The sequence below is a fragment of the Tiliqua scincoides genome, chromosome 10, assembly GCF_035046505.1.
Source record: "Tiliqua scincoides isolate rTilSci1 chromosome 10, rTilSci1.hap2, whole genome shotgun sequence".
Classification (NCBI taxonomy): domain Eukaryota; kingdom Metazoa; phylum Chordata; class Lepidosauria; order Squamata; family Scincidae; genus Tiliqua; species Tiliqua scincoides.
The window spans coordinates 29,217,519-29,234,082 of NC_089830.1; the positions used below are offsets into that span (position 1 = coordinate 29,217,519).

General features: G+C 53.1%; 1 protein-coding gene across 1 annotated transcript in view; it reads left to right on the plus strand.

The window, feature by feature from the left end:
* The first annotated feature begins 4,156 nt into the window (after nucleotides 1–4,156).
* LOC136661135 (uncharacterized) overlaps nucleotides 4,157–16,564 on the plus strand; it is a 38,214-nt gene continuing 25,806 nt past the window's right edge. The window contains exons 1-3 of the mRNA XM_066638154.1: nucleotides 4,157–4,186; nucleotides 6,864–7,139; nucleotides 7,912–8,153. Coding sequence (XP_066494251.1) covers nucleotides 4,157–4,186; nucleotides 6,864–7,139; nucleotides 7,912–8,153 — 548 coding nt within the window. The remainder of the gene's footprint in view (nucleotides 4,187–6,863; nucleotides 7,140–7,911; nucleotides 8,154–16,564) is intronic.

Below are 16,564 nucleotides of genomic sequence, written 5' to 3' on the forward strand. Positions count from 1 at the left end.
AGATGCTTAAATGACAACACGTGAGGTGTGCATGGCTGAAAGCAGCCAGGGGCAACAATAAAAGCACTTTGTTGAGTGCATCAGAAGCAGGAAACCAATCAGGGAAGCTGGTGGACCTCTGGATAGCAGGGGAATGACAAGGAAGTTTATTGAGATGCAGTGACTGCCGAGACACTGAGTGAGTTCTTTCCATTGGCTCACCCCAACCCCATGTTGAACATAATCATGTCCACAACTGGGCTAGAGAAACTCAGCGGGGGTTGCAAGCCAGACACCCCCCCCCCCAATTCTAGGTTGGGATCATTGTCTGATCAAACTGAGCCTAGGCTTGAGCTCTGGATTGCTGGCTGAGTTTGGAACTTAGCACATGGATCCCTGACTGTGTGACTTTTGCTCCTCCTCTAGGGTTGAGGTCAGGGATTGGCTCAGTCCTGGTCAGATACATGAGACCGAGAACCAGCTGTACGCAGAGAATTGGGCACAACCGCACTTTGGCTGGACCATCTGGTGCAGCACCCTGGACTAGCAGGAGACAGACAGACAGACCACCCTTCAATATGGGGTTTTGTCCCCATGTCCATCATGTGCTTCGCTCATTGACAACAAACTATATTTGCAATTTGGGGAGATCATTTTGGGGCTCTCTGACTGGGTTTTCCACATGCTGAATACTTTGATGTCCTCTGCAGACTTGCCCATCTCTGATTCCAGATCATTGATGAATGTGTTAAACGGCACCAGTCCTGGAACAATCCCCCAGAAAAGACTCAGCTCAGCCATGGGGGGGGCAGGGGGGCAGGAGCTCTGTCTTCAGAAGGCCCGCTACGTCTCCCCCACCAAGCTGGTTCCCTCGTCTGCCTTGAATGGTGCTTTCCCCCAAATGACTCAGAAGAGACGTTATGCTTGGAGTCTGTAACATTCTGGCTTCCCTTGAATCCTGTTGCTGAGTGATGGGAATCTTTCCAAACCTTCCATAAGGAGGGGGTTTTAGTGAGCAGTTGCAGCTTGGAAATGGGCTGCCACCCAGACTTGGGGCCGGTTAATTTTTAATTTGTCAGTCAGTCCTTGAAGTGACCTCCCTTTGACGCCATTCCTCAGCTTCCCTCTGGAAAGGGTCTGTTCAGGAACAGGCACCTGTCCAACAGCCTCCACAGCACAGAGAGATGCAAAGAGTTCCCTCCACTTCTCTGCAGTCTCCCTCCCTTCTAGCAGGCCTTTCACTCACTCATCATCTGAGGGTTCAGCCGCTTCCCTGGTCGGTTTCTGCTTCTGATGGATTTCAAAGACATTATTAATTGTTTTTGCCTTGCTGTTTTTAGCCAACTGCTCCTTAAATTCTCTTTTCATGTACTTTATTGTCACCAAACACAACTTTTACCAGAGTTTGTGATTCTTTTTGTTCTCCTTGGCACAAGGCTTCCAGACCTCTTGCCTTTTATAACAGCCTTGGCTCTGCTCATCAGCCATGCTGGCATCCTCCTGGACTGTTGGGTGCCTCTCCTAATCATACTCATTGAATTGCTATGTCTGGGGCCTCTTGCAGATACTTAATCTTCTTAACTCTCCACCCAACTTCCCCAAATTTTCAAGAAGCCCCTCCCCCTTTTGAAATGTATTCAGAGAAGTTTCCTCTTAGAAAGTCTTATGAATTTGGGTGGCTCTCATGGCACTGGTGTTCCCTTTCTGAGTGCCACACCCCTTCAGTTTAGTTATTCCCCTCTCCCCTTTGCTGGGAAGGGTGTCATCTGGCCCCTCTGCTGTCCTGAAGTGCAACCAAAGCAAACATTCTGATGTCTTCAGCTGCAAGCAAAATTACTGCAATACTTTTTCCACAGTTGTGAAAACAGCTTATGGAAACATGTCCAGTGTTGTAGGGAAAACCAAGGCCTTAAGGTCACGCAGAATGTGGGGTCATCAGTGCTGCCCCAATCCTGCCAAAGCTGGGTCCAAGAATCGACAGAATTGGATGGACTCCTGCCTGCATATGTCCCTTCTAAGGGAGAATCAGCAGGCAAGAGGGAAAAACTACTTAACCCCTCCCAGGCTGCTGATTCTCCCCTACAAGCACTGCAGCCCCGCCCCCCCAATATAAATCATCTTTCCCTAGCTGGAACTGGGAGTAAGCTTGACTGGACAGAAAGTAGCTGGGGGGCAGGGCTTGTGAGAGGTAGTTAGTAAACAAATGCTGCAATCCTATGCACACCTGGAAGTAATTCCCACTGAACTTGGGACCCATTCCTGTCCAGCTTGCCAGTGCTGATGCAGCCATGCCAACAGGGCGAGTGCTGCATCCTGGGGGGCAGTCACAGGCCTCCTCAAGTTCCCTTTCCTTGGGGCTACATCAGTGCTGGAAAGTTTGATAGGATTGGGACCTCACTGAGCAGTGAGTCTTGCTTCTGAGTAGACCTGCACAGGGTTGCACTGCAGGAGTGCTTGGCTGGGGAAAAGAGTCAAGGCAGAGATTCGTGTGGGCAGCCTGCTTGTCTTCAGTTAGCGGCAGCTGGAAGTCAAGAAGTGCTTGGTATTTCCCAGCTGATCTGAGGACTTGGGGAGCCTCCAGGCTTTTTTGTCTGGAACTGACATTCACTCATTAGCTCTGTTATTGCAGAGAATCCAGATGCCTTTGCTGCCAAGCCCGGGCAGCCCAGAAGGCTGGTCCTTTCCCTGATGTTCAGTGAAATGTCCTGATTGGACCAATGAACTGTTGCTGAAGCTCTTGAGAGGAGTGACCCCTGCATCTGCTGGTGAAGCCCCCCCCCCCCCCCGGGGCAGTGTTGCACCTGTTTCCTGGTTGCTCTGTCCATGCGACCCCTTTTGAAAAGGTTGGTGTCCCACAGAGGAAATGGGGGGCTAGATTCTTCACTCCCCCTTTTCTGGCCAAATTGCTGGCTGGCTGCATTTTAACCTGCACTGGTGTCTGTTTCCACCTTTGCCATTTCATGCCCTGGGCCCTGCTCCTTTTCCAAAGCAGGAGTTTGCCTTTCTCATCATTATTATTATTTATTCTTCTGCATTAGTTCGCAAGCCAGTATCCCAGCTTCTTGGCTTGGGATTGCAGTGACTGGTGCAGAAAAGCCAGCCCCCCCCCCCCAACTCCCATTTTGCTAAAGAGACCTGTATTGCATTTTGGGGATTTTCAGGGGGATATCTGACTATATTAGGTGCGGAAGAGCTATGCATTCTACTTTCAGCTGACTGACAGTGCAGGGCCTCAGCAGCACTCCAGGACCTTCATGTAGAAGAGGCCTCCATGGTGGAGGGTTGGAGGATAACCCATCCTCTTGGGTTATAAAGGATCCCTCTGCTGAAGCTGTAGAGGGCTTGGAGAAGCCATCTTTCTCCTGTTGGTCAGCCTCACCCAGGATACAAGGGTCTTCTTTGCAAGAGATCTCCAGTCCATACATTTTCAGGCATGTCTTTCTTTGGGGGTGAGAAAGCCCTGGGCGCCCGGTCCACAGGGCAGGAAGTTTTTCAAATCAGGGATGTTTGCAAGTAGAGCAGAAGAGAGAAAGTGTATGTGCACCTGTGGCAAGGCAGAAAGCCATGTGCTGGGATGCAACTTGGAAAACGTGTGTGAGATGGAGCAGGGCCAATCCTAGCAGGGCACACAGCACATGAAGCTGCTGATAGATCTATCCGAGGCCAAGACATTCAAGCAGGGCCCTCTCAGCTAGAATGTGCCCATTTTAGAGTGTGGTGCATTGAGGGGAGGGGAAATAGGTTGGGTTTTTTGCCCTTGCTAAACAGTGGCTAAATTTGCAATGAACAGAGGCAGAAACTGGATTTCCAGAATCCTCTTCCTTTGTCCTTCATCCAAGACGTTTGGCTCTTGATGTGTCAATGGAGGAGACTTCCCTCCTTTTGTCAGAAGGGGGCAGGACTGCTTGAGTGAAACTGGCCTGTGGGAAGGGGGAGTGATGCACTTTTCTGCAAGGAGCAGCCTGCCTCTCCTAGGCAAACAACGCCACTGAACAGATTTTGTGTTTTAAAAATGTCTATTTATAGCCATTGCCTTTTAATTTAACAGCAGAGACTTTCCTTCACCCTCCTCAAACTGGGCACTAATTTTTAAAATCCAATCTCCTTCCCACCCTTGTAAATAGAGCTCTGTCTTTCCCTTTGCTTCTGGTCAACTGCCTCCCCCACCCCCCGCGTGATGTACATGAAATGTTTAGACATGGATTTGGTGTGTCTTGTTTCAAAAATTTTTAAAATGTGGGTTTTGAAAGGGAAAGAAAAAAAAAACCTGCCAGAGCAAATGCTGTTGTGGTGTCTGTTTTTCTTCTTGGAGTTTCCAAACTTTGTTGTTGCAGGTGCAGGTCTGTTATATTTCTGCTGTGCCTCACACAGGGGTGGTTAATTTCTCACAAAACAGGCATTTGAGACCGTCAGTGCCTTTTGCGCACCATCCACTGTTTCACAGATGAAAATCAGGACATGCTTGCTCCAACATCAATTTCTCCTACAGCTGATGGCTGCCAAGAAAAACCTCTTGCCCTTCCTTCTCCACCCTGCTGGAAGGTCTTGCTTGTCTGTTGCCTGCAGCTGTGTTCATCTGATCTCTGATTGCCTGCGCTGTGTTGTGTTAAATGCCAGGGCAACAATTATTCTGGGGGTTAAAGACACGGCCCGCTTGGAGGCAGGCTGTGCAGCATGGCCTTTCCCAGTTTGAAGAGACACTTTGCCAACAGTCTGAGGCTAAGAGGCAAAGAAGGAAGGCCCATAGCCAGGGAGACAGACCAGGGACAGACTGCACTTGCTCCCGGTGTGGAAGGGATTGTCACTCCCGGATTGGCCTTTTCAGCCACACTAGACGCTGTGCCAGAACCACCTTTCAGAGCGCGATACCATAGTCTTTCGAGACTGAAGGTTGCCAATACAAAGACACCCACAAGACAAGCAGGCTGGTCCCATTGTCTGCAAGCAGCCTGAGAAGCAATAGTTTTGCACTGCATGGAGCCACATGCATGCTTATGCTCATGTACATGTATTCATATGCAGGTACCCTTGAGATGCATCTGTGTTCCACGCAGAGCTTCACCCTCTGCAGACTCTGAAGAAGGAGCTGAACCCTGAAGAATGGTGATACTGACACTAAGGACATGTTGGCAAAGCATGTCTCTGCTACACTGCCAAGTGAGAGTGATTGATCAGGGAGCAGGGCGTGTGAACTGGCCCGGGTTCATGGTGCTGCTGGCTGATCCACTGCAATCCGCAGAGCCCCAGTGCCTGCCTTCCGCCAGAGGCCTTCGCGTTTTCTGTCTCTTCGCAGCCCTTCCTACTGGGGGAGAACCATCGCTCGGGCAGAAGAGCCCAGGTTCAGCCTCCAGCTGGGACTGCCTGAAGCACAGCTGCCACGCTGTGGAACATTCTGGCCGGCATCCATGTTTCAAGGTGCATGACCAGCTTCTCTGTGGGCACTGGTCAGGCCCAGGCTGTCACTGGGGCTCCCCATGTGGACCAACAGCCGCACACACTGCTGGCTGAGGCTGGCAGCAGCGGGCAGAGTTGTCTGCAGTGGGGGCTGCTCCACCACGACCCCCGCGCCTCACAGAGGAACTCCTGGTCCACTTTGGAAGGCCAGCTGTGCAACCTGCCACTTCCCTGGGAACTGGCGCCAGCATTTCTGCGCAGCCCGGAGAGGAGTGCATTAAGCTGCCCATTAAGAGAGGCTGAGCCGTGCAGGGAGCCCACAAAACACTGTGCAGTGATGGGAAAGCTGGAGAGCGCAGCAGGCCCTCCTTCCAAGGGAGTCCCAGAGGCCTGTCTTTCCTGCAGCCCACCCAGACTGCAGACAAGCGCTTCACTTCAAAGGGGTGTGTTGTGTTGTGTTGTGTTGTGTTGTGTTGTGTTGTGTTGTGTTGTGTTGTGTTGTGTTGTGTTGCTCTCCAACACACGTAAAGGGAGAAAAAAGACCTGTGAGGAAAGAAACAGGCAAGCCCCTCCCCTCCCAGGCAGCCACCTTGCCTGCCTGTCAGTCTGCTGCGGCCCTTGCAAGCCGCTGCCTGCTCAGCCTCCTGGCAGGGTGACCAGATGTCATAACCACAAAAGAGGACAAGGCACCCCAACATGTAGGGCATCCAAGAAAAATGTAGGACACGACAAAAGCTAAAAGCACTGATATATTGATTTCATGTGGTTAATTTAAGCACTATTATTAAATTTAAAATTACATGAACTTACTTTATTACATATAATTTATTAATTACAAGAGGGCTATGCATTGCCTGCAGGGGCCCACTCTCAGAGAAAAGGACATTTAAGTTCTTTTCCAAGACACAAGGCTAGAAAAGAGGACGTGTCCTGGAAAAGGAGGACGCCTGGTCACCCTGCCTCCTGGGCACATCCGGAGCTGCCTTCCGCCCGGGTCTGTCCAGACTGCTGCCCACTGGCAGTTTGTCTCCAAGGTGCTGCCCCTCCTTTAGAAGAGAAGAAGAGCCCCGCTGGATCAGGCCAAAGGCCCATCTAGTCCAGGCTCCTGCATCTCCCAGGGGCCCACCAGCGCCTCAGGGAGCACACAAGACCTGCATCCTGTGACACTCCCTCCTAACTGGCATGTTGAGGTGGCCTCCTTATGGAACCAGGAGGCTTTGCATGCAGAAGGGGCTGGCCAAGCGCCGGTGCCTCTCCAAGCAGGGCTGGAGCGGGCATTCTGGACGCTGACAGGCTGCAGGGACTGGACCTGCAGCCTCCCTGGCCAGCTGGGGGAGGGGACAGTAAAACCGGCCTACCTTACAGGGCTGTTAGCAGGAGGAGGAAGGTAAGCGGCACGCGAACGCTCGGAGCCGTCGAACAACCTGCCAGTCAGCCGGGGCGGCCTCGCTCCCGGCCAGTTTCTCCCCCTCCTGCCTGCCCCTGGGGAGGGGGGGCAGCAGCAGCCCATCTTGTCCGCTGTGGCGCTGGTTGCTGGCGGGGGGTTCCTGGGGTCGCGCGGCTCTGGACGGAGGGGGGGGCGGAGGAGAGCCGCGGCGCTAGGATCCCGCGGACACCCGCCCACCCGACGGGACTCACCTGCCGGAGGCAGAGCGAACGGAGAGCGGGCAGGCGGCTGCTGCGAGCCCCGGCCCGGCCCGGCCCGGCCCGGCCCCCTGAGGGCACTTCTCGCCCTCCTGCAGCGCCGCTCGGAGCTAGCCCGTCGGGTGAGTGGCTGGCCGGCCGGCCGGCGGTCCGCCGCAGCTCGGGGCTGGAGCGCCGGTGCCCGCCGCGGGGAGCTGCTCTCCCCGCCTTCTTCTGCTGCCGTCCGGGGGCTCCGAAGCCTCGCTGGGGGGGCTGCGGAGGGCCGCGCCGCACGTGCGCCTGGAGGCGGGCGCCCCGCTCTCCCGCGCCGCCTGGGCTGCTCCTTGTGCGCGCAGGTGCCGGCGCTGCTGTCGGAAGCGCGCCTCCGCCCGCCGGTGAGGGGCTTGCCCTGGGCTCGCGGCCTTTCCGGGGCAGCGGGAGGCCCCTCGCCCAGCCCTTCTCCTGGGGGTGCCCTCCCTGACCCGAGTGTGGCCGGCCTGGGAAACGGGAGCTCTCCCGCCAGCGCGTCCTGCGTGCACGTCCAGCCAGTGACTGCGGGCGCCGTTTCTGTCGAGGGCGGCCGGCAGGAGCTTCGCACCCCCACGTCTTCTGAGGCGCCCTAGGCCAGGAGAGGATGACTGGCCAGCAAGCGCTGCCCCAGGCTGGCTCCCAGGGCACCCCGGGTCGCTGCTCCCTGCCCAGCCCACTGCAGGCGTGCGCACTGCCCTGGGCTCCTGGCAGGAAGGGCAGGGTGCAGAGCGAGCCCAGGGGCACTTGAGGGGCCACTGGCAGGGTGCTCCCTGTGCGCAAACGACAGAAGCCGCTCCCCTCCAGGGCTGGGGAGAGCTCCTTGGGTTCCTCTTCCTGGGTCCTGAATGGGTTCTCCCCCACCCCTTTGAACTGTGCCACCTTCAGCTGGTGCGGAGGCCTCTGGGGAGAGAGATGGGCTGTGCCTTGTCGGGGTCAAGTGTCCCTCCGGGCCCAGCGGGCTCCGAAGAGCAGACGGACGGCAAGCTGGACTCTGAAGCCCAAGCGGAGGGTGTGCAGGCGGCCCCTGAAGCGCTCCCCCTCTCGGGGGCTCAGAAGGAGCTGATCCAGGCATCTTGGCAAGTCCTGCACAAAGACATCGCCCGAGTCGGAGTCATCGTCTTCATCCGGTAAGAGGCGGGTGCGAGTTGCGCACGGCAGCAGAAGGCTTGGTTGGGTGCAGCTTCTGGGGTGGAAGTGCAGCTGGGCAGCCCTTTGGCGCGTGGAGGCTTCTCTGGAGCCCATTTCACGCAGGCCAAGGCCCTGAGGGGGACGTTCCTTCATCGCAGGATCCCTGCTGGCCAAGTTGTGTCTTGTGCAGCGTTTCTCCACCAGCAGTACTTCCGGTGGTGTCTGCTGGTGTGCATGGGACCCCCAGACTCCACTGCCTGGCTGCAAGACTACAACAGCAAGCAGTGCAATGTGGCAAGCAGCAGCAGGAGGCTCAGCTGGGAGGGCAGAGCCAGTGGCGTCGCTAGGGGGTGCGGGTTGCACCGGGTGACACGCAAGGGGGGTGACGTGCTAAAATCGCGATTGTTGGAGCAACCCCGTCGTGCCATATACCATTGGATGCAGAATTTCCAGTGAAATGCAATGCAGAATACCAGAGTGAAATAGCTCCTTTCCTTCAAAAGTTATGGACAAAAAACCGGTAACCAAAAAATGCATGGAGCCCTATAGAAAGTGAAGCCGAGCTGTATCACACGTTTACTCGCAAGTAGGCATACTTGCTATAGTCTGTCGGAAAGCGCAGGTTGAGAGGAATCCAACAACACCAGAATGGTCCCTATCCAGTGAATGCAGCCACCCAAAAACACCGGAGAAGGGGGTCTTTCCCTCCCAGCTGTGAGTGTATTGAGCCCTATGGAAAGTGAAATGAAGCCATGTGGCCACATTTACTCACGAGCAGACAGACGTGCCTTGGCTTGTGATCAGGCCTGGCAAAAGGGAATGTGAGGGCACCAGAATGGTCTGATCCAATGGAACTGGAGTGCAACAAATGCTCCAGAAGGCAGCCTCCCCCCCCCCCCCACTAAAAGGACAAAAAAGAGGCTTGAACTGGTAAGGGGAATGTTTTCTATTTTGTGCTTGCAAAGCCTGGAGGGTCTTTATCTTGATATGCTTGAAATAGAAGAACTTTAAAGTGGGCACTGGGAGGGCTGGAATCTCACTGATTCTTTTTGGGGGGTGTTATTGCAGGCAGGCTACAGAGAAAATTCACTTCTTGAACAGGACTGGCTCCCCCTTATTTAATTTTTTCTTTTATTTTAATTTAATTATTTATAATTATTTATTTTAATTTGCTTGATTATGTCACTTCTGGCCATGACATCACTTCCAATGGGTCCTGGACAGATTGTCATTCTAAAAAGTGGGTCCTGGTGCTTAAAGTTTGAGAACTGCTGCAATAAGGTGTTAGTAAGTTGACACGGGTGTGTGTGTGAGAAACTCTACAAGTTTTCAAAATCACTAAAATCAGAGTTTGGAGGAATAAGACCATCATGTTTTATATCAATCAATGCGTAATTTCATGCAGAATGCAATGAAACAAAGCACATTGAAATATCTGTGTTCTGTCAAAAGGTACAGCCAAAAAACCGGTGGGGGTGGGGCGATGGTACATCACCGTGCCCACCACCTGGGGTGTTGCCCTGCCCACTGCAAGGGGTGACGCGCAGGCCTCCCGCACCAGGTGACACAAACACTAGTGACACCACTGGGCAGAGCTTCCGTGTGCACTTCTTACATGCTCAGCCTCTTATCTGTGTTTGTCACGTCGTGTCTGGCCCCCAGTCCAGCAGCAACGGGACTTCTGAGCTTGTATCTCAGGAAATGCAGTTATTGATTTGGGGTTGGACTGAGTGGAGTTGAGCACTCAGAGCTGAATGTCCCTTGGCAGTGCTCTTGTGCATTTGCGCACAACCCTTTAAACATGTGATGGACTTCGGAATGCGGTGCTTGCAAACCTAAAGAAAAATGGGCAGCTGCTCCAGGCGCTAGAAGAGGTTTGTTTCCAAGCAGCAGTGGCCAACGTGCTCTGCTCCAGAGGCCTCTCTTAGCATCGTTTCCTCTTTGCAGAATCAAAGGCCCTGGACCGGCCAGCAGAAGGACCAACGTCCTTCTCCGGGTTAAACCATCTAGGGCAGTCATTTTCAACCACTGTGCCGTGGCACACTGGTGTGCTGTGAATGGTCTGCAGGTGTGCTGCAGGAGTTTGGGGTAGGTTCATTTATTAATAGGGCCTTTGGGGGATGTGGACCCCCCTCCAACAGTATGGTGTGCCTTGTCCATTGTCAAAAAATCTGATGGTGTGCCTTGACAATTTTAGTCCCTTGTCAGTGTGCCGTGAGACAAAAAGGTTGTCTCACTGATCTAGAGACAAGGACAATCGCAATCGGCATGTGAATGTGGCAAAACCCTCCGTTACGAGGTCAACAGGCTGGGCCCCGGAGTGCTCAAATTGAGGGGGTTACGAAACAAGACTTTGGAAGCTGGAGACAACCAGGAGAGGCTAGAAAGTGGCTGGAGAGAGGGCTGGCTCACTTCCCCGTGGTGCGCACACACATTTCTTCAGCCTCAAGGGGCTGCCTCTTGAAACAATATCTTGGCCGGTGCAGAAGCAGCAATTCTTTCCTTGAGCTGCCTCCAGCTCCCTAGGAAGACTTTTGTCTGTCTCCAGCTCCGCTTTTCTTTAAGTCTGGCGAGTTACGCACACGCAGTTGCTGGCAAGGGTTGTCGTGTGGTAGCCCTCAGTGCTGAACCTTGTGGTTTCAGATCTGAGTGCTGAATGCCCGGTGAAGAATCTGAACCAAAGTCTGCCTTCCTTCCCTCTGGCTGGGGCAGCCGGCGCTCTCCCTGCCACTCCCCCCTTCATTCCAGCGTCAAGAGCCACCTGCTCTTTCGTTAAGACCCTCGTAGTCCAGACTGTGGCAGTTTGTTGTCTAGGTTGCGACCGCTTTCTTCTCACCGGCATCCCTCTTTGGCTGAGGTGCATCGTGTGTGCAAGCTTTGTCCCAGCCAGGAACCCCAGACTGCTAGGAAGAAAATGATACCCCCACACACATACTTCTTTGTTTTGAGCCACAGTTAAGCTGACCTTATAGCTCATGTTTGAGGTGAAGGTCATGCTGGGCTGAGCTTTGCAAATGGTCCAGGTAAAGGTGCCAGTGGCGGGCAGAGCTGCAGCAGGTACCTTTGGTCCAGGGATGGGTGGGGTGGAAAGGGGGTGGAAAGTGAGGGAGAGCTGTCCCACCCGTGTCCTTTGAAAAATGCCGCTGCCACCATGTGAGGTGCGCAAGCACTGGCAACCCACACACTGCTGCCGCCCTTGGGGCAAAGCCTGGACATTTATTTTTATTTATTCTAAGGGATTTATACCCCACCTTTCCCATGCCGAAGCAAATGTCCAAGGCAGCTTACACAGCTTTATAATCAAGTACAAAGTATCACAACAAGTAAAACATAAGAACATCAGAACAGCCTCACTGGATCAGGCCACAGGCCCATCTAGTCCAGCTTCCTGTATCTCACAGCGGCCCACCAAATGCCCCAGGGAGCACACCAGATAACAAGAGACCTGCAAGGCTTCCTGGGAATTGTAGTTAAGAACATAAGAACAGCCCCGCTGGATCAGGCCATAGGCCCATCTAGTCCAGCTTCCTGTATCTCACAGCAGCCCACCAAATGCCCCAGGGAGCACACCAGATAACAAGAGACCTCATCCTGCCCTCCCTTGCATTGGCATTCTGACATAACCCATTTCTAAAATCAGGAGGTTGCACATACACATCATGGCTTGTAATCCGTAATGGATTTTTCCTCCAGAAACTTGTCCAATTCCCTTTTAAAGGCATCCATGCCAGATGCCATCACCACATCCTGTGGCAAGCAGTTCCACAGACCAACCACATGCTGAGTAAAGAAATATTTTTTTTGTCTTAATTTTAACATTACATGGAGCAAAATATAAGGGGAAAAGAAAAAAGAACTCATTAAGTCAGTAGTTCTCACCCTTTTTAGCCCAGGACCCACTTCTGAGAATGACAATCTGTCTGAGACACACTGGAAGTGACGTCAGCAACCCAGAAGTGATGTCATAACCAGAGATGAAATCATCAAACAGGAAGTGACATCGCTGTGATGTCAGAGCCAGAAGTGATGTCATCAAGCAGGAAGTTCTTGCCTGGAAACTCAAACTGCAAATGACAAGAGACCATATTCCAGCTCAGAAGCTTCTTCCAGTTCTCCCTACCCTCACTACCATTGCTATCAAGCAAAAAATAAAACATCTGGGACAAAATATTTGTGTATTTATTTACTACTGTTTTTATTTCTGTCTTTATTTACAAAATCTCAAGCTACTTCTTGTATTGCGCTTGAAACTAACAAACATTGATGTGGCTATTGATGCTGTGCTCAGCACTAGCCAGAAACAAGTGCACCCTACTCGTGCACCTCAACACAAGAAGTAGCTGGAGCTTTTGTAAATAAAGGAAATAAAAACAGTAGTATCCCCCTCAGAAGGCAGATAAGCAGGGACACTTCCCCTCATCTCCCCCAAGCCTAAGCACGTCTACTCAGAATTTACTCCCATTATTGGCAATGGGGCTTACTCCCAGGTAAGAGTAGACAGAATTGCAGCCTAAGAGAGAAGTAAGAAGAGGGGAAGGGTGCGCATCAGAAAAGCGGCTGGGGGAGCAGCACTCTCCCTGGGTGCTTCCCCCCCCACATGCCAGGCTTGCCCTCCCTCCCCCCCCCGGCTGCTCTCCTTGCAGCCAGGGATCCCCCCCTCACCCCAGCAAAGATATAAAGAGAGGACGTGCTAGCCAGGGCAGGAAAGGATTGTGGCTTCCAGGCAATTTCAGAGAGGGAGAGAGGTTGTGATGCAGAGGACGAGACCGGCAGTGAGGTGGCGGCAGCAGCGATGCTGCTTTCAAGGCAGGCTCACAAGAGGGGAGATTGCGGGGGTCTGCCTCTCTCACCCAAGCCCTGTGTTCAGGTCTCCGCCCAGTCCAGCGGCGGGGGGGGGGGAGCTGCTCTGTCTTGCAACCCCGAGGCAGCCCATCCCGTCAAGACAGCCAAGCTGACGAAGGTTGGTGGGGAGAAGCCTGGCTGGCTCGTCCACGTCTCTCCCGGTCCTTCTTTGCCTGCAATCCAAGCCTGCGCTCCGCGACTGGCCCCCCTGAGGGAAGCCTCCAAGTGCAAAAGGAGGTCCAGCTGGAAGGCAGCAGCACGCTTTCTGGGGAAAAGCGGCACGCTGCTTTCTTCGCACATGTGCAAGCCGCTCTTAGTTGCGTCTCAGTGCTGGGAAGCTTAAAATGGCAACGCCCAGCCTTTGCCCACGTCCAAAATGGTGCCACCTAGGTCTTTTGCCATCTTCCAAGATGGCTGCCGCCAGCTTCTTGCAACCCACCAAAAATTGGATCATGACCCACCAAGTGGGTCCCGACCCACAGTTTGAGAACCACTGCATTAAGCCATTGGGGAACAGATATGTCCAGGGAGGCAGTCTAGTCACAACAGTATCAATCATCACTACACACTCTGTTATACACTCAGCAACCAAATGCCAGACAAAATAGGTATGTTTTGAAACAGGACATGAGACACCCCCCCCCCATGTCCTGTGCTGCCACTGGGCCCTGTCAATGCACCAGCTATCACCTTCTGATGTCCCCACTGCCCAGCAGAAAACTGGCCTGTGGGACAGGGTAGCAGTTGCTCAGAAAAAGGACCCTTCATGGTGTTCAGAGAAGTGATGGTCAGAAGCCTTGGAGAACCAGCCTCCTGTTACACTGGCCACGCATGAAGTGGAGGACGCAGTGCGCAGATATTCTGGAAGGCTACATGAGATGAGAGGGAGGCCCTGAGAGATGGGAGGAACCCTGGAGGTGTGTCAGACGATCTTGATGGACTGGAAAGCCCCTCCCCGACTGGTGGGGGCTGAGCCCCTGCACCTGTGCTGTGTCATGCTCCTGAGGAAGGTGGACTTGTGCAGAAGGAGAACCCCATCACTGTGGTAGCCACATAGCGCTTCTGCATTCAGAGGCAGGCAACCTCTCACTCTCAGTTGCTGGGGGTGGGGGTCTTTTTTCTCCTGCTTGCGGGCTTCAAAACGGCCCCTGGTTGGGCTCCAGCAGGGCTCTCTCCTCAGCTCCTGCTTCCAGCCTGACTCAGCCATCTGTTTTGTTTTTGTTCCAGGGGTCTGGTTTGTGTCTGGCTAACCCAAGGCGGCTGCGGGGTTGGGGAATAATTGCAGTCAGAGGGCAGAGGCGCTGCTGGAGAAAGTCCATCTTCTCCTCCTCCTCTTCTTCTAGAACATGACCTGCGCTGGGCTTCAGCTGAGCAGGGTGGACTGACCCCAGTCCGCTGCTCGTGAGAGAGACGTGTTTATTTGTACATGTGGAGGCCAGGCAGCTCCACAGCAGAGTTCTTAGGAATTGTTACGTAAGCCTCTGCAAACAATTAGAACAGCCGGTCCTTGGGGTGGTCCACATCTTGCAGTGCTGCACCCAGCTCTGATCTCCTTTTCTGAAGAAATGCACAGACACCCCCCCCCCCAACCCAGAGGTGTACCAGCTCCCGCCTCCCCTTGTCTTTCTGCTTCCTAGACAGGATTCAGAGGAGGAGAGTGGTGGGCTAGACCAGGGGTCTCAATGCCCGGGGGCCGGATGTGGCCCCCGGAAGCTTCTTATCCGGCCCTCAGGTTCTCAGCTGCAGAGCAGTGCTGAGGTGTTACCACTGAAACCGTGGCCCACATGAAAATGGGGCTTTCCCATACCTTGAAATATGATCAAGATTTGCATATTTTCTCTTCAGGGAAGAGAAAATAATAATAATAATTCTCCACAGTCAGGGAATTAGAGGACAGGTCACAGTCCTCCCTCACAGTCAGGGAATAATAATAATTCTCCACAGTCAGGGAATTAGAGGACAGGTCCTCTTGTGGATTGAGAACTGGTTGGAGGCCAGGAAGCAGAGAGTGGGTGTCAATGGGCAATTTTCACAATGGAGAGAGGTGAAAAGCGGTGTGCCCCAAGGATCTGTCCTGGGACCGGTGCTTTTCAACCTCTTCATAAATGACCTGGAGACAGGGTTGAGCAGTGAAGTGGCTAAGTTTGCAGATGACACCAAACTTTTCCGAGTGGTAAAGACCAGAAGTGATTGTGAGGAGCTCCAGAAGGATCTCTCCAGACTGGCAGAATGGGCAGCAAAATGGCAGATGCGCTTCAATGTCAGTAAGTGTAAAGTCATGCACATTGGGGCAAAAAATCAAAACTTTAGATATAGGCTGATGGGTTCTGAGCTGTCTGTGACAGATCAGGAGAGAGATCTTGGGGTGGTGGTGGACAGGTCGATGAAAGTGTCGACCCAATGTGCGGCGGCAGTGAAGAAGGCCAATTCTATGCTTGGGATCATTAGGAAGGGTATTGAGAACAAAACTGCTAGTATCATAATGCCGTTGTACAAATCGATGGTAAGGCCACACCTGGAGTATTGTGTCCAGTTCTGGTCGCCGCATCTCAAAAAAGACATAGTGGAAATGGAAAAGGTGCAAAAGAGAGCGACTAAGATGATTACGGGGCTGGGGCACCTTCCTTATGAGGAAAGGCTACGGCATTTGGGCCTCTTCAGCCTAGAAAAGAGACGCTTGAGGGGGGACATGATTGAGACATACAAAATTATGCAGGGGATGGACAGAGTGGATAGGGAGATGCTCTTTACACTCTCACATAATACCAGAACCAGGGGACATCCACTAAAATTGAGTGTTGGGCGGGTTAGGACAGACAAAAGAAAATATTTCTTTACTCAGCGTGTGGTCGGTCTGTGGAACTCCTTGCCACAGGATGTGGTGCTGGCGTCTAGCCTAGACGCCTTTAAAAGGGGATTGGACAAGTTTCTGGAGGAAAAATCCATTATGGGGTACAAGCCATGATGTGTATGCGCAACCTCCTGAAGTCAGAATGCCAGATGTAGGGGAGGGCACCAGGATGAGGTCTCTTGTTATCTGGTGTGCTCCCTGGGGCATTTGGTGGGCCGCTGTGAGATACAGGAAGCTGGACTAGATGGGCCTATGGCCTGATCCAGTGGGGCTGTTCTTATGTTCTTATGTTCTTCTGTCATTTGCGGTTAATGAACTTCTCTATGAGAGCAAGGTGCTAATTTCTGGCCACCAGCTGCTTAATGATGTCACTTTCTGCTTAGTGACATCACTTTCGGCCCTCAGCAGTGCCCTGAATGCCAACTTCGGCCCTCTGTATGAAATGAGTCTGACACCCCTGGGCTAGGCTAGTGCTGGAGCCTCCCAACTTCTCCACACGCCCTCTTTTGCTCTCTTCCTGAGTTCTGAATCCAGTCCAGGGAACTGAAGAAGCAGTGGAGGGAGGCAGCTCTCGCCAGGCCCCGTCCCAAGCGGCAAAGGTGAGTGAGCCCCGTTTGTGGGGCCGGATCCAGTTCCCAGGATTCCATAAGGCAGCCTGTTCAGCATTTTTCTTCTCACTGCTGTGATCTTCGCCTCTTGTGATGTCACTTTTGGCTT